Source organism: Nerophis ophidion, linkage group LG24, assembly GCF_033978795.1.
Source record: "Nerophis ophidion isolate RoL-2023_Sa linkage group LG24, RoL_Noph_v1.0, whole genome shotgun sequence".
Taxonomy (NCBI): Eukaryota; Metazoa; Chordata; class Actinopteri; order Syngnathiformes; family Syngnathidae; genus Nerophis; species Nerophis ophidion.
In genome coordinates this window covers 10,372,909-10,399,002 of record NC_084634.1, presented here as the reverse complement: position 1 = coordinate 10,399,002, position 26,094 = coordinate 10,372,909, and the positions used below count along the sequence as shown (strand labels likewise).

The 26,094-nt window shown below is 39.5% G+C and overlaps 1 protein-coding gene across 3 annotated transcripts in view; it reads right to left on the bottom strand.

Moving 5' to 3' along the window:
• Nucleotides 1-1,060: 1,060 nt before the first annotated feature.
• The window catches only part of LOC133542153 (kinesin-like protein KIF26B), an 82,213-nt gene continuing 57,179 nt past the window's right edge, over nt 1,061-26,094 (bottom strand). For 2 of the 3 annotated variants that reach the window (XM_061886030.1, XM_061886031.1), the window contains exons 12-15: nt 19,445-22,421; nt 17,209-17,364; nt 7,616-7,760; nt 1,061-1,888 (exon numbers count right to left, since the gene is read on the bottom strand). In XM_061886030.1, the coding sequence (XP_061742014.1) occupies nt 1,834-1,888; nt 7,616-7,760; nt 17,209-17,364; nt 19,445-22,421 (3,333 nt within the window). In that variant the 3' untranslated portion in view covers nt 1,061-1,833. The remainder of the gene's footprint in view (nt 1,889-7,615; nt 7,761-17,208; nt 17,365-19,444; nt 22,422-26,094) is intronic. The other variant, XM_061886032.1, reaches the window with a different exon arrangement.

The window sequence follows — 26,094 nt, the reverse complement described above, 5'->3', positions numbered from 1 at the left end:
ACAAATTAAATGTTTAATTTGTTTGTATGAAATCTTTTAAAAATCTGCATATTATGGGTAAAAAAAAACCTGCATATTATTGGTCAAACATCTGCATATTATTGATTACAAAATATGCATATTTAAAATAAATTACATAATATTTTCCTCTAATCAAATCTTTAGAAAAAAATTAAATGTTTAATTTGTTTGTATAAAAACTTTTAAAAATCTGCATATTATTGGTAAAAAAAAAAAAACCTGCATATTATTGATTACAAAATATGCATCTTTAAAAGAAATTACATAATATTTTCCACTAATCAAATATTTAGAAAAAATGTTTAATTTGTTTGTATAAAAACTTTTAAAAATCTGCATATTATTGGTAAAAAAAAAAAACTTGCATATTATTTGTCAAACATCTGCATATTATTGATTCCAAAAATGCACATTTAAAAGAAATTACATAATATTTTCCTCTAATCAAATCTTTACAAACAAATAAAATGTTTAATCTGTTTGTATAAAATCTTTTAAAAATCTGCATATTATTGGTAAAAAAAAACAAACCTGCATATTATTGGTCAAACATCTGCATATTATTGATTACAAAATATGCATATTTAAAAGAAATTACATCATATTTTCCTCTAATCAAATCTTTACAAACAAATTAAATGTTTAATCTGTTTGTATAAAATCTTTTAAAAATCTGCATATTATTGGTAAAAAAAAAAAAAAACCTGCATATTAGTGGTCAAACATCTGCATATTATTGATTCCAAAATATGCATCTTTAAAAGAAATGACATAATATTTTCCTCAATCAAATCTTTACAAAAAAAATAAATGTACAGTACATTCTTCCTTTGACACTTGGCGCTTCAAATTGTGCAGCTTCTCTTTATTGCATTTTAAAAAAATATATTTGGTGTTATTTATTCACTATTTTCTGTTGGGCCTATTATTGGTTGAGCACATGCATGTTATTGGTCAAGTTTATGTATATTATTGGTCAAAAACATGCATATTTATTGGTTGAAAAATACGCATATTTAAGCAAACTTTAATATTTGTCTGTGATTAAACCTTTTCAAGCATAAATGAACTTAAAATAAAAGACAAGTTGTTTTTGTATAAGTTTTATTGAAAGATGTGTTGTTGAGCACCATGAAGTACATACAAATTACTTGGGAAATAATTCCCTACAAATAAATCAAATGTTGCTTTAAAACTTATACAAACATCAAAAAAACAAAAAAAAACATGAGTGTATTAATATTTATATACATGATATATGAGCGTCAAATAAAATTAAACACTAGTGTACTAATATTTCTATCCATGATGTATGAACATTAAATGAAATCAAACACTATAGTGTACTAATATTTATATACATGATATATGAACATTTACATTCAGTATTTGTGGTCGTGACTTGACATCAAAGTGTTTTAAAAAACATTTTCCCTTCAAAAAGTCCTGAATCAGATCAAAGTCGTGCTGCGGTGACATAAACGTGGTTTTATTACAAAGTGAAAATGGACAAAAAGTGGTCAGGATAATAACAATATTAATAATAATAATAATAACAATACAAATATTATTACTAATAATAACAATGATATTATTAATAATAATAGGGTGTACCCTGCCTTCAATCCGAATGCAGCTGAGATAGGCTCTAGCACCCACGCGACCTCGAGCGGGACAAGCGGCAGAAAATGGATGGTATGGATAATAATAATAATACAAATAATATTTATAATAATAATACTTTTTATAATAATAATAATAATAATGAGTGATTAATGAGTCAAGTTAGAGTCGCTCCTCTTCTTCAGCTTCTTAAGGACCTCCAGGAGCACCTGAGAGTCTTCCTTGGAAGTCTGAAAAATTCATCCTGCAGGAATATTAAGTGTTAATAAAATATTTAGTCAAATATAACATCATGTGTTAATGGAAAATACTTGATATGAATGATGAATATAAATATTATGTCAAATATACATCATGTATTAATAAAATACTCTATGTGGATGATGAATATAATTAAGTCAAATATGACCTCATGTGGAAATAAAATACTTTATTTCAAATATGACATGTGTTAATAAAAAATACTTTATATGGATGATGAATATAAATATTAGGTCAAATATACATCATGTATTAATAAAAAATACTTTATTATGAATGATGAATATGAATATTATGGCAAATATACATCATGTATTAATAAAATACTCTATTTGGATGATGAATATAGTTAAGTCAAATATGACATCATGTGGAAATAAAATTCTTTATTTCAAATATGACATGTGTTAATAAAAAATACTTTATATGGATGATGAATATAAATATTAGTGAAGTGAAGTGAATTATATTTATATAGCGCTTTTTCTCTAGTGACTCAAAGCGCTTTTACATAGTGAAACCCAATATCTAAGTTACATTTAAACCAGTGTGGGTGCCACTGGGAGCAGGTGGGTAGAGTGTCTTGCCCAAGGACACAACGGCAGTGACTAGGATGGCGGAAGCGGGGATCGAACCTGGAACACCTTTACAAATCGAGCTATACCGCCTAAATGTGTGCATTATTCTGTTATATCTCTCATTCTATATTGTGTTATGGAAAAAAGGTTGTCATAAACGTTATTTAATTCATTAAAAAATAAAACACTTTTATGCATAATTAAATGTATTTAGTTCACTTTTGACTTTACCGCGGCCGGTATTTTTTTTCCTGTATTTTAATCGTAATATTTTATTCGAGCGACAATTGAGTTTGACAACCCTGCTTTAAAGTTTTCAATGCTTCTCTCCGTACTCGCACCTTAAGACTAGTGAAGTCCCTGGAAGATGAGTGCATAAGGTCAAATATACATCATGTGTTAATAAAAAATACTTTAGTATGGATGATGGATATGAATATTATGTCAAATATGACATTACTCAAGTTTATTACTCAAGTTTATTGTTCTTCGGTCAATGGTCAACAAAGCAAAAAAAACAGTTGTACATTCATAGATTGAAAATAAAAAGTTGTACATTCATAGATTGAAAATAAAAAATGTTACAGACCGAAAGGGTTTAGGCTGAAGTTAAACACGTATTGAGCCTAACCCTATAAACAGTTTCAAGTACAAAATAAACTTCCGAAAGTTATAAAAAGACATCATGTATGATTTCATATCAGTTATGTTGTCATAACATCTGCAAGGCACACTTTAGGCCAGGGGTCTCAGACACGCGTCTCGCGGGCCAATTGCGGCCCGCGAGACGTTATTTTGCGGCCCGCACCTTGATATGTAAATTTAGTGTTACTGTGGCCCGCAAGTTTTATGTGAATGCCGCTTGACAGCATCATATTTGCTATATTTACTTACCCTCCCGAATTTTCCGGGAGACCCTGGAATTTGTATTGAGTATTTTATTGATTATGGGATAAGCAGCAGAAAATGCGGCGTCTCTGGTAATGCGGACGTTGTATCGATTCGTTGTGGTGAAGAAGGAGCTGAGCCGGAAGGCAAAGCTCTCAATTTACCGGTCGATCTACGTTCCCATCCTCACCTATGGTCATGAGCTTTGGGTCATGACCGAAAGGATAAGATCACGGGTACAAGCGGCCGAAATGAGTTTCCTCCGCCATGTGGCGGGGCTCTCCCTTAGAGATAGGGTGAGAAGCTCTGCCATCCGGGAGGAACTCAAAGTAAAGCCGCTGCTCCTTCACATCGTCCAACCGGTAGGAGGCCACGGGGAAGACCCAGGACACGTTGGGAAGACTATGTCTCCCGGCTGGCCTGGGAACGCCTCGGGATCCCCCGGGAAGAGCTAGACGAAGTGGCTGGGGAGAGGGAAGTCTGGGTTTCCCTGCTTAGGCTGTTGCCCCCGCGACCCGACCTCGGATAAGCGGAAGATGATGGATGGATGGATGGGATAAGCAGCAGAAAATGGATGGATGATACTTTTTCGTCACTTATTGTTTGTCTTTGGTACACTAATGTGTATATTTTAGGCCAGGGGCGCTCACACTTTTTCTGCAAGCGAGCTACTTTTCAATTGACCAAGTCGAGGAGATCAACCTCATTCCTATTTATAATTTATATTTATTTATTTATGAAAGAGACATTTTTGTTAACAAGTTAATGGTGTTTAATGATAATACAAGCATTTTTAACACACATAGATTCCTTTCTTTCATGAAGACAAGAATATAAGTTGGTGTATTTGATTCTGATGACTTGCATTGATTGGAATTAGACAGTGGTGCTGATAACGTCCGCATTTTCAAATGGAGGAAAAAAAAAGTCCTCCTTTCTGTCCAATACCACATGAAAGTGGTTGGATTTGGCATCTCATTTGTCCAACTTGCATACTTGTTTTTAAACACTTTGTTATGAGAGTAGCATATGGGTGTGGCCCTTTAATGTCTGGCAGCAGGTGAGTGACGTCAGTGAGTGTGCGGGTGGGCAAGCAAGTGAGAAAGCGGTCGCTGAGGGCGGGGGAGAAATACATTGGCATCAAACTCCGTAGCTTGCTAGCTTGTGCACGCTAGCTTTCTGAGACTCTTATTTTGTTAGCACAGGCAGGATGAAACAGGTCTTTTATGGTGAAGACAGGAACTGTGCTGTCGGTCTTTAGAGTTTTGACAGTAGGTACGGAGTCTCTAGAAATAAAATGTGTTTCTCTGCGTTCGCCCTGTTAGTGATTTTTTTTCTTAAATATGAGCTCGCAGCAGCCAGCGTCATCTCACAAGATCCTCGGGTGCCGAGAATGTCAAACAACTGACGAAAGTGAAGTCTTGGTATGATTGATGATTGCTCATTTTTATGTCTATTTTTTAATGCCTGGCTTGAGATCGACTGACACACCCTCCGAGATCGACCAGTCGATCACGATCGACGTAATGCCCACCCCTGTTTTAGGCCATTGGTTCTTTGTTTTATTTTTGCAAAAATGTATACAGTATATTTATTTTTATATTGCTATTTTTATCTTTGGTATGAAAATTATTATGTAACACAATTTATTGGTATTTTTTGGTTCTTTGTTGTTGCTATTTTTGTATTATGACAATTTATTATTGGATCATGTTGTACTGCATTTTAATCTTTTGTTCTGTGGTTGTGTGATGTTTATTGCCTGGACCCCAGGAATAATAGTCTCCACTGCGGTGTAGACTAATGAAATGAAGTGAATTATATTTATATAGCGCTTTTCTCGAGTGACTCAAAGCGCTTTTACATAGTGAAACCCAATATCTAAGTTACATTTAAACCAGTGTGGGTGGCACTGGGAGCAGGTGGGTAAAGTGTCTTGCCCAAGGACACAACGGCAGTGACTAGGATGGCGGAAGTGGGAATCGAACCTGCAACCCCCGAGTTGCTGGCACGGCTACTCTACCAACCGAGCTGTACCGGTTGGTAGAGTGTAGCAATGAACTGTATTTAGTGAAAGTGGTTTTTTGAAGTGTTCCTTAGCCCATGTGGTGATATCCTTTAGAGATTGATGTCGGTTTTTGATACAGTGCCGTCTGAGGGATCGAAGGTCACGGTCATTCAATGTTGGTTTCCGTGGAGTGATTGCTCCAGATTCTCTGAACCTTTTGATGATATTATAGACCGTAGATGTTGAAATCCCTACATTTCTTGCAATTTCACTTTGAGAAACGTTGTTCCTAATCTGTTTGACTCTTTGCTCACGCAGTTGTGGACAAAGGGGTGCACCTCGCCCCATCCTTTCTTGTGAAAGACTGAGCATTTTTTGGGAAGCAGTGACTAGGATGGCGGAAGCGGGAATCGAACCTGCAACCCTCGAGTTGCTGGCACGGCCACTCTACCAACCGAGCTATGCCGCCTAATGGGGATCCTTAATAAACTAAACTAAATTCCCGCGAACATCCATTGAACAACAATGTTCAATGGGTGCCGTGTTGACACTGCCTTTGACGCCCTCTACATTTTGTACTAACAGCGTACTATTCCAGACATTTCTGTATTTGGCTTTTATGAACACAAGTCATAGCATCCATTTTTTCATCAAACATACAGCTTGCAGTCTCAGCCACATGTTCTCTAAGGTTTCTGCAAACACGTGTCAGTGACTGCAAGGCATACTTACAGGTCACACTGACGGTGGCTGTATAAACAAGTTTATCACTCTTACAAATATGCGCCACACTGTGAACCCACACCAAACAAGAATGACAAACACATTTCGGGAAAAAATCTGCACTGCAACACAACATAAACACAACAGAACAAATCTTCAGAATCCCATGCAGCCCTGACTCTTCCGGGCTACCACCAAACCCCGCCTCCCAACTCCGCCCCCCCTCTCCCCTGCGTAGGTGGAGGTGGAGAGTTAGGGCTGCAAGGTGTTCTGGGTATTTGTTCTGTTGTGTTTATTTTGTGGTACAGTGCGGATGTTCTCCCCAAATGTGTTTGTCATTCTTGTTTGGTGTGTGTTCACAGTGTGGCGCATATTTCTCCCCTCCAAAGGTAAAACCTAGGAACTCACTTCTAGCCGATTTTGAGAAAACAAAGGAAAACCAATCTATCTTGATGCCATCTTACAAAGATCTACAAAGTCATCAAACGTATAGATGTTTTCTTGAGCTTCCACATTTACCCATTCACACACACATTCTCACACTGATGGAGGGAGCTGCCATGCAAGGCGCTAACCAGCACCCATCAGGAGCAAGGGTGAAGTGTCTTGCTCAGGACACAACTGACGTGACTAGGTTGGTACTAGGTGGGGATTGAACCGGGGACCCTTGGGTTGCGCACGGCCACTCTACCACTGCGCCACGCCATCCCTATTTTTTATAAAAGTACACAACGTTGCATATTAATGCATGCACTTGACTGGCAAAAGCACAACAATGTCACACATGTTATATGTGCTGATGTTGTTAGAAAGTAAAAATTAAAGTCTTGACAGTTGATTTCAAATCCTGCAGTTTCATTTGCTGCTGCTGTTCTCACCAGCACACTTGTGTTTCTTACACTGGTACTTAGAAGAGAATCTTTCACCACACACACTGCAACTCATCACTTTCTCTGCTGGGTGTGTTCTCATGTGTCTTAAAAGTGTTGATCGTTCACAAAAGCTTTTGTTGCAATTTTTCACCAGTGTGTGTTCTAGTGTGTCTTTTCAAATGTTGACTTTTTGTAAAACCTTTACCACAGATTGAACAGGAAAACGTTTTTTCGCCAGTGTGTTCTCATGTGTACTTTCAAATGTTGACCATGTGTAAAAACCTTTACCACAAATTGAACAGGAAAAAGGTTTTTCACCAGTGTGCGTTCTCATGTGTACTTTCATATTGTGACTTTGTGTAAAACATTTACCACAGCTTGAACAGGAAACCGTATTTTCACCAGTGTGTGTTTTCATGTGCACTTTCAAATTGTGACTTCGAACAAAACGTTTACCACAGACTGAACAAATAAAAGGTTTTTCACCAGTGTGTGTTCTAATGTGTACTTTCAAATATGTTTTCTCTTTTTGTATCTGCTAAGTCAGCACAAAAAGTCGATTCACATCTGAAACGTGATTAGAATTCATCCCGAATCTTAATAAATTCACAACTTTAAAAGGAAAAAAAAAACCCACTCACGGTCTGGGTTCTATGCGATGAATACCCGCGCGGACCTGTGATGGTCCTCCTCTGTCCTCAGGTTGTTGGACGGGAATTTGACGTCTGCGGTCGTCTGATGTCGGAACTGCAAAGGCTGCAGCTTGGCGCTGAAGCACGCGAGCGCCTGAAGATGCAAACACAAATTTATATCCATATTGTTATTTCACCACTAACACTTTGAATGACATCATTCCCTTTCTGGAATGATCACATGACCTGACTGAGGCCCAACCACTGGCCCCAGCAAGTGTGTCCTGTAAGTAGGTCAGAGCCAACACAAAACACACACACACACACACACACACACACACACACACCCAATAAAACAGACCCAGGAGAGAATGAAAGAAGGAGAATAATATTATTATGATGATGTCATCAAAGATGGGACATGAAACATACGAGGAGGATAATACTATTACGATGATGATGTCATCAAGGATGGTACATACAAGATGATGTTTTGGCCAGGACATGATCACACGGTCTTTGTTCTTGACTGTACCATGACCCAGTTCCCTCGTGTGCTCATTAAAGATGCATCAGCAGGGAAGTCTCAGGAGGACCAGAGCTGTCGTCTGAGGGACATCACGTCATCCCGTGAAGCACATTGTCTAGCACTGCTCTTCAACGCTCTCTTGTAACACTCCTGACCAACTACTACATCTTCTATAACTTTGGTTACATGTCCGATATCATATTTGACTATATGTTCTGTGACATCTTTGACTATCTGTTCTATATCATATTTGGCTAAATGTCCTATAACATATTTGGCTAAATGTCCTATAACATATTTGACTAAATGTCATATAACATATTTGACTATATGTTCTGTAACATCTTTGACTATCTGTTCTATAACATATTTGGCTAAATGTCCTATAACATATTTGGCTAACTGTCCTATAACATATTTGACTAAATGTCATATAACATATTTGACTATATGTTCTGTAACATCTTTGACTATCTGTTCTATAACATATTTGGCTAAATGTCCTATAACATATTTGGCTAAATGTCCCATAACATATTTGACTAAATGTCATATAACATATTTGACTAAATGTCATATAACATATTTGACTAAATGTCATATAACATATTTGACTATATGTTCCGTAACATCTTTGACTATCTGTTCTATAACATATTTGGCTAAATGTCCTATAACATATTTGGCTAAATGTCCTATAACATATTTGGCTAAATGTCCCATAACATATTTGACTAAATGTCATATAACATATTTGACTATATGTTCCGTAACATCTTTGACTATCTGTTCTATAACATATTTGGCTAAATGTCCTATAACATATTTGGCTAAATGTCCTATAACATATTTGACTAAATGTCATATAACATATTTGACTATATGTTCTGTAACATCTTTGACTATCTGTTCTATAACATATTTGGCTAAATGTCCTATAACATATTTGGCTAAATGTCCTATGACATATTTGACTAAATGTCATATAACATATTTGACTATATGTTCTGTAACATATTTGACTATCTGTTCTATAACATATTTGGCTAAATGTACTATAACATATTTGGCTAAATGTCCTATAACATATTTGACTAAATGTCATATAACATATTTGACTATCTGTTCTGTAACATCTTTGACTATCTGTTCTATAACATATTTGGCTAAATGTCCTATAACATATTTGACTAAATGTCATATAACATATTTGACCATCTGTTCTGTAACATCTTTGACTATCTGTTCTATAACATATTTGGCTAAATGTCCTATGACATATTTGACTAAATGTCATATAACATATTTGACTATATGTTCTGTAACATCTTTGACTATCTGTTCTATAACATATTTGGCTAAATGTCCTATAACATATTTGACTAAATGTCATATAACATATTTGACTATCTGTTCTGTAACATCTTTGACTATCTGTTCTATAACATATTTGGCTAAATGTCCTATGACATATTTGACTAAATGTCATATAACATATTTGACTATATGTTCTGTAACATCTTTGACTATCTGTTCTATAACATATTTGGCTAAATGTCATATAACATATTTGACTATCTGTTCTATAACATATTTGACTATCTATCGGTTCTATAACATATTTGACTATCCATCGGTTCTATAACATATTTGACGATATATTCTATATCAACTTTGGCTAAATGTCCTATAACAAATTTGACTATCTATCTGTTCTATTACACCTTAAACCAGGGGTCACCGAGCTTTTTGAAACCAAGAGCTACTTCTTGGGTGAAAAATGCGCCAAGATTGAACTACCAGCCTGATAAGTCCGAAAGAGAAAAAGATGATAGAGTATTATCTGCTCACAGATGCTGCCTGGTGGTTGTTTGAGCACACTGCAGCCACTCCCACTCATTAATGCTTCAGTCACACGCAGGATTCTCACAGGAATGAGGCAAAAATACTTCTACTGTGCTATTTTTCTCTGAGAAATGTTTGTAACATTCCACACTAAAATTTAAAAGTATGTACTATTGTTATCGAAGTTGGCCAATTTCTGTATCATATAGTAAGTGAAAAAGTTGAAACGAGACACCCCTAAATCATTTTTGGATATCAGTTTTCTACTACTAGCTTGGCTGGTAGAGTGGCCGTGCCAGCAACTCGAGGGTTGCAGGTTCGATTCCCGCGTCCGCCATCCTAGTCACTGCCGTTGTGTCCATGGGCAAGACACTTTACCCACCTGCTCCCAGTGCCACCCGCACTGGTTTAAATGTAACTTAGATATTGGGTTTCACTATGTAAAGCGCTTTGAGTCACTCGAGAAAAGCGCTATATAAATATAATTCACTTGACTTCACTACTGATTAATGCGAAGGGCTACCAGTTTGATACACACTTAAATAAATTGCCAGAAATAGCCAATTTGCTCAATTCAACTTTAACTCTGTGTTATTATTAATATTTAATTATATTTATCTTTGTGGAAACATTGATCATCTTAATGATTTCTCCCAATATATATATATTTTTAATGTTTTAAGTAGGTTAAAATCTAATCTGCACTTTGTTAGAATATACCGTATTTCCTTGAATTGCCGCCGGAGCGTTAATTAATTTAAAACCTCTTTTCACTCCTCCGCTTACCAAAGGCATGTGGTAAAAGTAAGCACGCGCTAATTATTTTAAAACCTCTTCTCACTCCGGCACTTACCAAAGGCATGCAGTAAAAATTTGAGTGTGATGTAACCTTGGCTTCACGGTGGCAGAGGGGTTAGTGCGTCTGCCTCACAATACAAAGTTCCTGCAGTCCTGGGTTCAAATCCAGGCTCGGGATCTTTCTGTGTGGAGTTTGCATGTTCTCCCCGTGACTGCGTGGGTTCCCTCCGGGTACTCCGGCTTCCTCCCACTTCCAAAGACATGCACCTGGGGATAGGTTGATTGGCAACACTAAATTGGCCCTAGTGTGTGAATGTGAGTGTGAATGTTGTCTGTCTATCTGTGTTGGCCCTGCGATGAGGTGGCGACTTGTCCAGGGTGTACCCCGCCTTCCGCCCGATTGTAGCTGAGATAGGCGCCAGCGCCCCCCGTGACCCCGAAAGGGAATAAGCGGTAGAAAATGGATGGATGGATGGTAACCTTGGACCTTAAATCCTACTGATTAGCTCTTAATCTTCTTCCCTTTATGCGGTTTCAAATTACCGGTATTGAAATCAGCTTCTTCCCTTTTGAAAATTATGACAGGGGAAGTGTCACTCGTGACGTCACGAGTTTGACCAGGCGGTAATACAAAGCTTGCGCTAATTATTTAGCGAAGCCAGTTTGACCCGGCAGTAATTCAAGACAGGCGCATACTACCGAATTTTTCGGACTATAAATCGCATTTTTTTTTTTGTAGTTGGGGATGAGAATTGGCAAAACCAAAAAAATAACAAATATATATATTTTTTTATTTTTTATTTTTTTTAATAGTTTGGCCAAGTCTCATCCCCGGACAAACTAGAAGAAAAAAAAAAACGCGACTCATAGTCCGAAAAATACGGTATATGCCCTGCGGCAATTCAAGGAAATAAGGTATAACAAATTGGACCAAGCTATATTTCTATCAAAGACAAATCATTATTTCTTCTAGATTTTCCAGAACAAAAATTTTAAAAGAAATTCCAAAGACTTTGAAATAAGATTTAAATTTGATTCCGCAGATTTTCTAAATTTGCCGGAATATTTTTTTTGAATTTTAATCATAAATTTGAAGAAATACTTCACAAATATTCTTCGTCGAAAAAACAGAAGCTAAAATGTATTTCTTTTTCTTTACAATAAAAAAAATAAATTTACTTGAACATTGATTTAAATTGTCAGGAAAGAAGAGGAAGACAAGGTAAAAAGGTATATGTGTTTAAAAATCCTAAAATAATTTTTAGGGTTGTATTTTTTCTCTAAAATTGTCTTTCTGCAAGTTATTAGAAGCAAAGTAAAAAAATTAATGAATTTATTTAAACAAGTGAAGACCAAGTCTTTAAAATATTTTCTTGGATTTTCAAATTCTCTTTGAGTTTTGTCTCTCTTAGAATTAAAAATGTCGAGCAAAGCGAGACCAGCTTGCTAGTAAATAAATAAAATTTTAAAAATAGAGGCAGCTCACTGGTAAGTGCTGTGTAACCTATACGTGCTAGAAATCAATGCAATATTTATATATGTGGTGTCATGGGCTAGGAACAGAAAATTACTTTCAACTCGGACAGAGAGAGAAGTGCTTGAATTGTCGTTTGGTTGACACCGTGTATTAGAGAATTAGTGATGGACATCAGATATATCACACAATGAGTTGAATGGCCATTCAACATGAAAGCTATTTGAAGAGAAAAACACAAGTACTATATACAAATATACAATTCCATTTAAACTAATCAGTGTCTCTGGATCTTGTTCAAATCTCAGCTCATACTTAATAGTTCTTGTTAAAAGGATGGCAGTACAGTCCATGTGCTGCAGGTAAAGGTGAGAACTGTAAAGGGTAGGCTGGAGAGCCTCCTACCAGCCCAGACAGAGCAGGTGGTGATCTTAGGTGACAGGACTAGGTGATTATTTTCCTTACCTCGCCATCAAAAAGAGAAGCCTGGCCTGTGTAAGAGCCAGGACCATTCTTATAAATCCATGTGTACGCAAATTATCTTCCTTAAAGGGGAACATTATCACCAAACCTATGTAAGCGTCAATATATACCTTGATGTTGCAGAAAAAAGACCATGTATTTTTTTAACCGATTTCCGAACTCTAAATGGGTGAATTTTGGCGAATAAACGCCTTTCTGTTTATCGCTCTTGTAGCGATGACGTCAGAACGTGACGTCACCGAGGTAACACACCCGCCATTTTCATTTTCACATTACAAACACCGGGTCTCAGCTCTGTTATTTTCCTTTTTTTCGACTATTTTTTGGAACCTTGGAGACATCATGCCTCGTCGGTGTGTTGTCGGAGGGTGTAACAACACTAACGGGGAGGGATTCAAGTTGCACCACTGGCAAGAAATCTTCCGCCAGACCCCCATTGAATGTGCCGGAGTGTCTGCACATTTTACCGGCGATGCTAAGACAGACATGGTACAGAGATGTATGGATAACCTGGTGATATCCTTTACACACTGATGTCGGTTTTTGATACAGTTCCGTCTGAGGCATCAAAGGTGTGTAATATAATTTCTTACGTGCAGTGATTTCTCCAGATTATCTGAACCTTTTGATGATGTTACGGACCGTAGATGGTAAAATCCCTAAATTCCTTGCAATAGCTCGTTGAGAAATGTTGTTCTAAAACTGTTTGACAATTTGCTAACAAATTGGTGACCCTCCCTCTATCCTTGTTTGTGAATTACTTAACATTTCATGGAAGCTGCTTTTATACCCAATCATGGCACCCAACTGTTCCCAATTAGCCTGCACACCAGTGGGATGTTCCAAATAAGTGTTTGATGAGCATTCCTCAACTTTATCAGTATTTATTGCCACCTTTCCCAACTTCTTTGTCACGTGTTGCTGGCATCAAATTCTAAAGTTAATGATTATTTGCACACAAAAAAAAGGTGATCAGTTTGAACATCAAATATGTTGTCTTTGTAGCATATTCAACTGAATATGGGTTGAAAACGATTTGCAAATCATTGTATTCCGTTTTTTTTTTTTTAATCTAACACAATTTCCCAAACTCATATGGAAACGGGGTTTGTACAATTTAATAAATCAGAAACTGATGACATAGAGCTGTGTTTTACTTCTTTATCTCTTTTTTTTCAACAAAAAATGCTTTGCTCTGGTTAGGGGGTACTTGAATTAAAAAAATGTTCACCGGGGGTACATCACTGAAAAAAGGTTGAGAACCACTGCACTACGCCATACCGCTCCTACTACAAGATAGATAGATAGATAGATAGATAGTACTTTATTGATTCCTTCAGAACCGTGATAAACTATTTTGAAATGTACGCTGTTTAACTATTTAACAATTGCTTGCCCTATTTTTTACAATAATTTTTTTGCAGTGCACAATAGCCCCCCACACCGTTGCTACCGCTGAACTCCTTAGGTGCCAGATGGGCCGCAGTTTCGTCATTGGCGCACATCACCCTCCTCACCGCGCCGCCCCACCTCCTGTTGCAAGTCTTGTGGTTTCTGTGTTGTAAAATGTGTACATGTGCTTATCGTGGCTATCAAGTTTTCTTTCCTGACCCCAAACTGAACCCCGTAGTCTGGGATCGGCTTTAATTTTACTCATCTTCCCCCACCAGCGTCCACCTTTTCCCACCTTTTATGGGCCGGCCGTAAGTGGTGACCCCATTAGCGTTCCCGTACGATGTCTGTCTGCTCTTGAACGGGTCTGTGCTGAAAAGGACATTTAATTGTACTTGTCCAATGACAATAGAGTGCTCTGAGATCAGAGGTGATTGTTGTGACAGTAAATGTACAACATCATGTAGAAATAGTTTACGTTTCACCGACTGGTTCTTGCTATTGTGGAAGCTAAAATGGACAAAAGACCAAAAATTACATTTGTATTTTGTAAATCAATCCATCAAGCTCTCATGTTGAAAAAATGAAATATTGTTGACCACACAACAAAGAGACATTGAAATTCCCATTCAGTGTTTTGTTTTAAAGGCCTACTGAAATGAGATTTTCTTATTTAAACGGGGATAGCAGGTCCTTTCTATGTGTCATACTTGATCATTTCGCGATATTGCCATATTTTTGCTGAAAGGATTTAGTAGAGAACATCCACGATAAAGTTCGCAACTTTTGGTGCTGTTAAAAAAGCCTTGTCTTTACCGGAAGTCGCAGACGATGACGTCACAAGTGTTAGGGCTCCTCACGTCCTCACATTGTTTATAATGGGACCCTTAAGCAGCAAGAGCTATTCGGACCGAGAAAACGACAATTTCCTCATTAATTTGAGCTAGGATGAAAGATTCGTTGATGATGATATTGATAGCGAAGGACTAAAAAAAAAATTTTTTTTAAAAAACAGTAAAAAAAAAAAAAAAGGCGATTGCATTGGGACGGATTCCAATGTTTTAGACACATTTACTAGGATAATTCTGGGAAATCCCTTATCTTTCTAATGTGTTGCTAGTGTTTTAGTGAGATTAAATAGTACCTGATAGTCGGAGGGGTGTGTTCACGGGTGTCTTGAGGCCAGTCTCTGAGGGAAGCCGACGGCAGCTGCATGGACGGCGCAAGCTCAGCTGATCTCCGGTAAGAGGCGACTTTATACCACAATTTTCTCACCGAAACCTGTCGGTTGATAAGTAGTTTGCTTGACCGCTCTGATCCATAATAAAGCTTCACCTCTGGGAATTTCAAACAAGGAATCACCGTGTGTTTGTGCGGCTAAAGGCTAAAGCTTCCCAACTCCATCTTTCTACTTTGACTTCTCCATTATTAATTGAACAAATCGCAAAGTTAAAAAAAAAGGCGACTGCATTGGGACGGATTCCGATGTTTTTAGACACATTTACTAGGATAATTCTGGGAAATCCCTTATCTTTCTATTGTGTTGCTAGTGTTTTAGTGAGATTAAATAGTACCTGATAGTCGGAGGGGTGTGTCCACGGGTGTCTTGAGGCCAGTCTCTGAGGGAAGCCGACGGCAGCTGCATGGACGGCGCAAGCTCAGCTGATCTCCGGTAAGAGGCGACTTTATACCATAATCTTCTCACCGAAACCTGCCGGTTGACAAGTGGTCGGGAACCATGTTCGCTTGACCGCTGTGATCCATAGTAAAGCTTCACCTCCGAGAATTTTAAACAAGGAATCACCGTGTATTTGTGTGGCTAAAGGCTAAAGCTTCCCAACTCCATCTTTCTACTTTGACTTCTCCATTATTAATTGAACAAATCGCAAAGTAAAAAAAAAGGCGATTGCATTGGGACGGATTCCGATGTTTTTAGACACATTTACTAGGATAATTCTGGGAAATCCCTTATCTTTATATTGTGTTGCTAGTGTTTTAGTGAGATTAAATAGTACCTGATAGTCGGAGGGGTGTGTCCACGGGTGTTTTGAGGCCAGTCTCTGAGGGAAGCCGACGGCAGCTGCATGGACGGCGCAAGCTATGCTGATCTCCGGTAAGAGGCGACTTTATACCACAATTTTCTCACCGAAACCTGTCGGTTGACAAGTAGTTCGCTTGACCGCTCTGATCCATAATAAAGCTTCACCTCCGGGAATTTCAAACAAGGAATCACCGTGTGTTTGTGCGGCTAAAGGCTAAAGCTTCCCAACTCCATCTTTCTACTTTGACTTCTCCATTATTAATTGAACAAATCGCAAAGTTAAAAAAAAGCGATTGTATTGGGATGGATTACGATGTTTTTAGACACATTTACTAGGATAATTCTGGGAAATCCCTTATCTTTCTATTGTGTTGCTAGTGTTTTAGTGAGTTTAAATAGTACCTGATAGTCGGAGGGGGTGTGTCCACGGGTGTCTTGAGGCCAGTCTCTGAGGGAAGCCGACGGCAGCTGCATGGACGGCGCAAGCTCAGCTGATCTCCGGTAAGAGGCGACTTTATACCACAATTTTCTCACCGAAATCTGCCGGTTGACAAGTGGTCGGGAACCATGTTCGCTTGACCGCTCTGATCCATAGTAAAGCTTCACCTCCGGGAATTTTAAACAAGGAATCACCGTGTGTTTGTGTGGCTAAAGGCTAAAGCTTCCCAACTCCATCTTTCTACTTTGACTTCTCCATTATTAATTGAACAAATTGCAAAAGATTCAGCAACACAGATGTCCAAAATACTGTTTAATTGCGCGATGAAAAGAGACGACTTTTAGCCGCAAATGGTGCCGCGCTAATATTTCCTGACAGTCCGTGACGTCACGCGTACACGTCATCATTCCGCGACGTTTACAACAAGAAACTCCGCGGGAAATTTAAAATTGCAATTTAGTAAACTAAAAAGGCCGTATTGGCATGTGTTGCAATGTTTATATTTCATCATTGATATATAAACTATCAGACTGCGTGGTGGGTAGTAGTGGGTTTTAGTAGGCCTTTAAAATGGATAAAATACTGGGAAAAAAGGCAGCACCTGTTTTTTTCTGCGTGCGTTGCCTTCTGTCAACGTCGTAGACTTTGACGTCGTACTTCTCAGGGATCGTGTGGTCTGCCCAGCGAGATTGTGCCCCATTAGAGGATTGTCTCATGGAGAAGGTTGTGTCGCTGGAAGGTTGACGTGGATGAGCGCCTGCAGGACAGGCAGCAAAAGAAATATGCTTAAAGACAGAATATGTGTCTACTTCACAGGCAAATATAACACTATGTCTGTGTAATGTTTCTAACGCTAATGCACCGCCATCTTTCTTTTGAACACATCTCTTCACCGAGTCTGACCCCACTGCGTTTGACCTGGACTGGTGAGTGCGAGCATTACCTCATAATTTATTAACGATACGACTTCTGGCAAGGCTTTTAGTGTCGCTAAGCGACCTGAGCATGCTCTACGCGCGTGTCACCTCCAATTCATGTCAGGACATGGGGGGGCGCCATTGGCATTCCTTTCAGGGATTATTATGATCTTACAACATTGTGTTGTAACTGTAAAACCTTGTAGCCTTTAATATTAGCCCATACGAATGTCGATCCATACTTGGCAACTCTCCCTGATTTTCCGGGAGACTCCCGAAATTCAGCGCCTCTCCCAAAAACCTCCCGGGACAAATTTTCTCCCGAAAATCTCCCGAAATTCAGGCGGAGCTGAAGGCCACGCCCCCTACAGCTCCATGCGGACCGGAGTGACGTATATAAAGAGCGTGTCTGCCCAATAATGTTATAACTGTAGAATGATCGAGGGCGAGTACTTGGTTTCTTATGTGGGTTTATTGTTGGGCAGTTTCATTAACGTCCTCCCAGCGCGGTAAAACAACACACAACAACAGCAGTCCGTTTTCGTCTACCGTAAAGCAGTTTGTCTGCCTAAAACAGCAATGTTGTGACACTCTTAAACAGGAAAATACTGCCGTCTACTGTATATGCGTATGGTTAGAAAAACAAGGATGGACAATTCAACCCTTAACTCAACAATGAGTAGATGAATGTTATGTGTGTGTAATTGTGTAAATAAATGAACACTGAAATTCAAGTATTTCATTTATATATATATATATATATATATATATATATATATATATATATATATATATATATATAAATAAATATATATATAGCTAGAATTCACTGAAAGTCAAGTATTTCTTATACATATATATATATGTATATGTATATATGTATATATATATTTATACATACATATAATAAAATAAATATGTATATATATAGCTAGAATTCACTGAAAGTCAAGTATTTCTTATATATATATATATACTCTATATATATGTATATGTATATATATATATGTATATATATATATACATATGTATATACATATATATATGTATATATATATATGTATATACATATATATATATATATATATATATATATGCACACATATACACACATATATATATATATATAGATACACACATATACACACATATATATATATATATATATATATATATATATATATATATATATATATATATATATATATATATTGACATCCCACTGGGGTGTGAGTTTTTCCTTGCCTTTATGTGGGATCTGAACCGAGGATGTCGTTGTGGCTTGTGCAGCCCTTTGAGACACTTTGGATTTAGGGCTATATAAATAAACATTGATTGATTGATTGAGGACTGTAACCTACTAGAGTTGGAGGCATGTCTACTTCTCCAAATAAATACAATTATATATACCCAATGCATATTTTGCATTTTTCCCATCATGCCTTGCAATAGCTTTAAATGAGTGTGTTTAAAACATTTTTTTAGGGTGGTTGGTTGTTTTTTATAATATCCACAAACTTCAGTGAGCAGTGTAATGTGTGACATGTTTGTTGACTTTTTGTGCAGGTTGATTTTTTTTCTGCGCCATGACTAGGGAAGGTTGTTTGGTGTGCATACAGACTCTAGTAAGTACACTCCAGAGTCACCAGCCTGAGTCACTCATGTTGTCCACAAGATGGCGACTGATAAACATTTGCCCAAATGCCAGATATGTAGAATTAATAAGTAAAAACCCTGCCCTGCCCGGCCGGATTGCTTCTTGAACCTGTGCCGTCTCGTGGGCTAAATTGAAGACGCCGGCGGGCCACAATCAGGACACCCATGCATTACAAGATCAGATTTAACCATAAAAACAAATTAAGCATCAAACCCTGCAGTGTGATCCTAGCCAGAGTTTAAGAACAACTTGCTTCTAGATACCTGTGTTGCCTCTCCGCCGAGACGATCTGCTGCTGCGGACATCTCTGAGAAGGGAAGTACTCCTGCCGCTGGTTGAAGCACTGCTCAGTGTGGCTTCACTGTCTCTCCGCAAGCTATCATATCCACTGCTCATTGTGCTGTTTCTGTTTGAGAAATACAGCGAGGTTTTACCCATAGCTGGTGGCAGTTCTCCGCTCAGGACACTGGTGGCGTCGCTGGCATGTCCGCTCAGGTGAGGCGGCGTGTGAGGTGACGTGACTTGACTGTACGGGGAGAAAAGCGAGCCGGTTTGGTCCAGTCCGACTAAAGCCGGGCTGTCAGTCCTGTCTTTGAGGAAGTCTGACATGTAACCGTTGGTAAATCCCTGAATGGCAGATTTCGTGGACGAGCATGTGGAGCTTTGACTGGGAGTCCTGCTGATGGAGTGGAATGAGTGTGGAGGGGAGGAGGAGGATGCCCGCTCAAAGCTTACAGTTTTAGCGTCTGGGGAAAGACTGGCACTGCGGTTTATGGACTCCTTCAGACTTTTGTGGGCAGGACTCAGGTTCTTGATGCTGGGAGAGGACAGGCGTCGGACTTTAGGGTAAGAAATCTTGAGTTTCCCTACAGCAGAGAGCTTTGAGTGGGTCGGCCGGGATTGAGCTTCATTTTCATGAGGAATGGAGTTATGGCCATGGCTAGTTTGCCGAGTCTTTCTGGAGCTCCGGCTTGTCCTTGGTAATGTTGAATCCCCAACACTCTTCCCTTTATGAGCCCCTCTTGAAAGCCCTTCAGAACTTCTCTTAGAGCTGCTGCCCCTAGGGATAAGAGAGGTACTGCTACTTCCTTTGTCTAATGTTGGAATGTCACAATGGTTCCTTCTGAGAGACTTACTAGTACTGGTAGTCAGTTGGTTCATTTCATTCCTACCACTCTCCTCTAGAGGTGACATCACCCTCCCCGGCATATGATCATGTTTCATGCCTACTTGTGAGGAATCAAACAACGATTCGATACCCTTTCTGAGAGGTCTCTTGGCTCTCTGTGTGTCGCCTGGGTCATATTTCAGAGAGGAGGAGATGTAGAAGCTCTGGTTCACCGGGGAACACTGCTGGTCTCGCCTCCTCTCGAGGTTTACCCTTGGGCTGCACGGGGTGGATGATGTCACCCCCCTCGCGTCTCTCCAACCGTCTGCCGTGTGACTGTGGCTTTGCTGGTGGTTGGCATCTAGCCAGCTGCGAGGTAAGCTACCTGTATTAAAAGAAGCAGAGGTCGTCTCTAGGCAACCTGAAGACGCACCAGTGATCTTTGTATTCCCAATACGTGTGCGAGCATATTGCTGGCCCACTGAGGCCTTTGAAGGGTTTGTGGAAGAAACATCCCCAAAGTCTCCAGGGTGCATTTGGTTTCCTGCAGTGTCTTTACTGAAAGAGGCACCTTCCAAGGCCATTGAGTCACAGGATTTACAGATCTTTGCATATTGTCTCAGTGTCTCAGAAGCCGCTTCTGGACACTTGAGTGTATTCCCTTTAAGCTCAGCGTGAGACGGAGTTATTTCTTTGTCTTTTACATTTTCCAACTGTTCATCAGGGTTCATCAGCATAGGATTTATAAAAGAAGGCAAAATTCTCTCTCTTCTTGAGGGAGTCAGTAATGTGTCAGTCTCAGTCGCTGTATCTAATGGATGAACAGTTGTGCACTTTGACACGTTGGTCAGACCGGCTGCCGTAGCTTCGTCACTGATATTGCTAATAATTTGGATTGGTTTGAATCCGCCAGACCCTTGACGGCGTGCTGTTGACCGGGCAGCGTCGTTGATGCAAATTAAGTTCCCTCCCGTCCTGCCACTATCCAGAGTTCCTGTGATGGTCACCTCCTCCACCATAGAAAAGACTAGTTCATCTTGGCCTGTCAGATCCAGCGGTTGTTGGACCGTTACGGTGATAGTGGCCTTCATTTCCTTAGCATCCTTTGTGGGTTGATTAGCTGCCATGTCGCTAACAGTAACCCTTCCAGCTACTGGGTTTAAAGAGGAACATGGAGGGGAAGGAGGAGATGCAGGTAAACTCTTTCCGACAGGCGAGGTCCTTTTGTCTGCTTTGAGCCAATCAGCCTCTTCATGACTCTCTGGTTTCTCTGTCGGCTGAGTGCAGTCGGTACTAGCAATGCCCTGAGTTTTGACATTTACGTCTTGAGAGGACTGAGCTCCAGTTTTTCGTATCTGATAACGGAAAGTCGTGTTTCGATTGAGACTTTGATTCAACGGTTCCTCGCTTGAACTGGTTGCACTGCACTCCTCGCAGTCATAGAGACCTGAGTCTTCTCTCTGAAAATTATCCCCAGGGACGGCACCATCTGTTTGCTTTTCACGAACCAAAGTCTGATTGCTGCCGAGTCCCTGCTTCAATGTCTGTGGTGCCTCGGACGATTCCGTGTTTGCCTTTTCTTTCAGGGATTGTGGCTTAGGTGGGGCAGAGTTACCAGAAGGAACCTTGGAGGCGGACTTAAGCAAGTCCATGGTTTCCTCACTTCCATCAATGCAACCCAAGCGCTCCTGAAGTTCGGCAAACGTGTCACACTTCAGACAGTCCCTCTCTGGCTGCTTCAGGTCAGCTTTCAGTCCTTCAGCAAGTCCTTGAGCGTCGTCTTTCTTGTTCTCTCCGTGCAGTTTGGGGATTTTCAGTAGCTCTTGGAGCAAAGCCGTAAACTCTGGGTCGTCCATGTCAGCCTTGTTGGGGTGCAAGGAGGGTATAATGGGCACAAACTTGGGTTGGGCTAGCTTTGCAGGCGCTCTTGTCCGGATCAAGCCGTCAGAGTCTATCTGGATGACGGTGTCACAGGACTGGTCACTGCTGGACTGCTCATCCAGCTGCCCGCGTAGGCGAAAATGCTGAACGTCAACATCGACCTCATCTGTGGAGTGGAAAGCTCGCAGAGAAAAAGATGGCGGTCCTCTCTTTTGCCGAGTCAAACTCCTGCCACTCGGGGTGCCGGACTGCTGTTGAATCAGACAAATTACAATTGATACAACATTTATCAAGGACAAACATTTGGGATTTGGGGGAAGGAAATGATATCGGAAGGCATTTCATAACAGTACTCAAGTACTCAAGTCACGTATCCAACGCACATGCTACAGTTCAGTATGTCATGATGTAGTGATGGTGATACTGTTATTGAAGCCTTAGTATCAATGTGATATGATATCAGCACAAATCATTGAACACACTTTTAGTATTTTGCAGTGTTGATTTGTTCGTGTAACAGATTTGTTGGCAACCGCCATGAAACGGGCAGGTTGAAATGTGTAACTCGAAACAAACTAATACCATAACATTAACGAAAACACTAACCCTATGGCCTACTTACGCTCTCTTTAAGTTGAAGTGGGAATTGTTTGTTTTTTGGTGACACCTAGTGGCCACAGTTATTCATGTAGTTAAGATCCGGGCTCAGGAAGATGAATGATGCGGACACGTTTGTTACTGGATACTTTCTAATACGTTATTGCCTTGGGGACTTTGTATGTGTAAGTAATATGTAACTCATTTTTCATACTTGTTTATGTTGACAAATGTCACCTTTTCTTGTTTAATGATTATTACCTATGTCTAGCTTGTGTGCTTAGCTGTTGTGTAGCTGCTAGCTCTTAGTGGCCTATAAACTAGCATGTTTACCTATTGTAAATGACTTAAGTAAAATAGAACAAATTGTGTGTTTACTGGAGGATGTGTAGATCTTAACTGGATGTCTGTTTTGTAAACACGCTCCAGGACTGCGTGTATCACACACGATATCACACAGAAGTAAATATGCTGCAGGACTGCCTGTATCGCAAATGATACCACACACACACACACAAGTAAACACGCTGCAAAACTGCTTGTAACACACATTATAGCACACAAAAGTAAATAATGTGATAGCAAAATTACTTGTACTCGTTTTAATTGAAGATATTCTTTGAACGGGTCGCCAAAAGTTGTTTATTGGGCTCAGGAATGTGACACTTAGCAAGAGATCTATTATCTTATCAAGCTCTACCTCCTGTGTCTTTGATGTAACATGTGGACTTTAGTTGACCTGGGCATATGTGTCATCTATTCTTGACCCCCAACAGAGCTAAATTTTTCCCCTTTACTGAGTGACCCCCCCCCCTTTCTGGGCAAACGACACCCTCTCCTTCTTCACAGGACTTTGCGTATTCATTCCACTGGTGTACTGTATGTAAATGAGCATGGAGGGTGGGACTTCTGAGAATGTATAATTGTCATGTCAAATTCTAAAGGAGTTAGAACAAGCTGGAATGAACGGATGTGTCGTTCTGGTTTGGTCTCGCTTTGCAAAGCTTGTTATTATTTGTTTGTTACTTAAATAAATCATTTTAAAGCAATTTGTCACTAAAGGATCGTCTTTAAGAAATTTCCACGACAATAATCAGCAGGAGTGCTTGCTTCGCACATGATATCACACACACATACAAGTAAACACCCTGGAGGACTGCTTATATCACACTTGATATCACACACAAGTACACATGTTGTAGGACTGCTTGTATCGCACATAATATCACACACAAGTAAACAATTTGCAGGACTGCTTTCAACATACACACAAGTATATACCCTGCAGGACTGCTTGTATCGCACATGATATAACACACAGGTACACATGTTGCAGGACTGCTTGTATCTCATATGATATCGCACACAGGTAAACAAGCTGCAGGACTGCTTGCATCGCACATCATATTACACACAACACCCTGCAAGACTGCTTGTATCGCACATGATATCACACACAAGTTAACACTCATCAGGACTGCTTGTATCCCACTTGGTATCACACACACAAGTAAACACGCTGCAGGACTGCTTGTATCGCAAATTATATCAAACAAGTAAACACGCTGTAGGATTGCTTGTATCACATATTTGACATGCGAGCTAGTATCACCCAATATTAGTTTTTTTTTTAGGTAAGATTAAGCTCTCATTCACCTCCTTTTCGGACATGTTGAATTGTAAACAAAAGTAAACACACTGCCTGACTGCTTGTATCGCACATGATAACACACACAAGTAAACAATCTGCAGGACTGCTTGCATCACACACACCAGTATATACCCTGTAAGACTGCTTGTATCGGACATGATACCACACACAAGTACAAATGTTGCAGGACTGCTTGTATCTCATATGATATCGCACATAAGTAAACACCCTGCAGGACTGCTTGCATCGCACATGATACCACACACAACACCCTGCAAGACTGCTTGTATCGCACATGATATCACACACAAGTTAACACTTATCAGGACTGCTTGTATCCCACTTGGTATCACACACACAAGTAAACACGCTGCAGGACTGCTTGTATCGCAAATGATATCACACAAGTAAACACGCTGTAGGATTGCTTGTATCACACATTTGACATACAAGCTAGTATGACCCAATATTAGTTTTTTTTTTAGGTAAGATTAAGCTCTCATTCTTCCACCTCCTTTTCGGACAAGTTGAATTGTAAACAAAAGTAAACACACTACCTGACTGCTTGTATCGCACATGATAACACACACAAGTAAACAATCTGCAGGACTGCTTGCATCACACACACAGGTAAACACCCTGTAAGACTGCTTGTATCGCACATGATTTGACACACAAGTACACATGTTGCAGGACTGCTTGTATCTCATATGATATCGCACATAGGTAAACACCCTGCAGGACTGCTTGCATCGCACATGATACCACACACAAGTACAAATGTTGCAGGACTGCTTGTATCTCATATGATATCGCACATAGGTAAACACGCTGCAGGACTGCTTGCATCGCACATCATATTACACACAACACCCTGCAAGACTGCTTGTATCGCACATGATATCACACACAAGTTAACACTCATCAGGACTGCTTGTATCCCACTTGGTATCACACACACAAGTAAACACGCTGCAGGACTGCTTGTCTCGCAAATGATATCACACAAGTAAACACGCAGTAGGATTGCTTGTATCACACATTTGACATGCAAGCTAGTATCACCCAATATTAGTTTTTTTTTTTAGGTAAGATTAAGCTCTCATTCTTCCACCTCCTTTTCGGACATGTTGAATTGTAAACAAAAGTAAACACACTACCTGACTGCTTGTATCGCACATGATAACACACACAAGTAAACAATCTGCAGGACTGCTTGCATCACACACACCAGTATATACCCTGTAAGACTGCTTGTATCGCACATGATGTGACACACAAGTACACATGTTGCAGGACTGCTTGTATCTCATATGATATCGCACATAGGTAAACACCCTGCAGGACTGCTTGCATCGCACATGATACCACACACAAGTACAAATGTTGCAGGACTGCTTGTATCTCATATGATATCGCACATAGGTAAACACGCTGCAGGACTGCTTGCATCGCACATCATATTACACACAACACCCTGCAAGACTGCTTGTATCGCACATGATATCACACACAAGTTAACACTCATCAGGACTGCTTGTATCCCACTTGGTATCACACACACAAGTAAACACGCTGCAGGACTGCTTGTATCGCACATGATACCACACACAAGTACAAATGTTGCCGGACTGCTTGTATCTCATATGATATCGCACATAGGTAAACACTGCTTG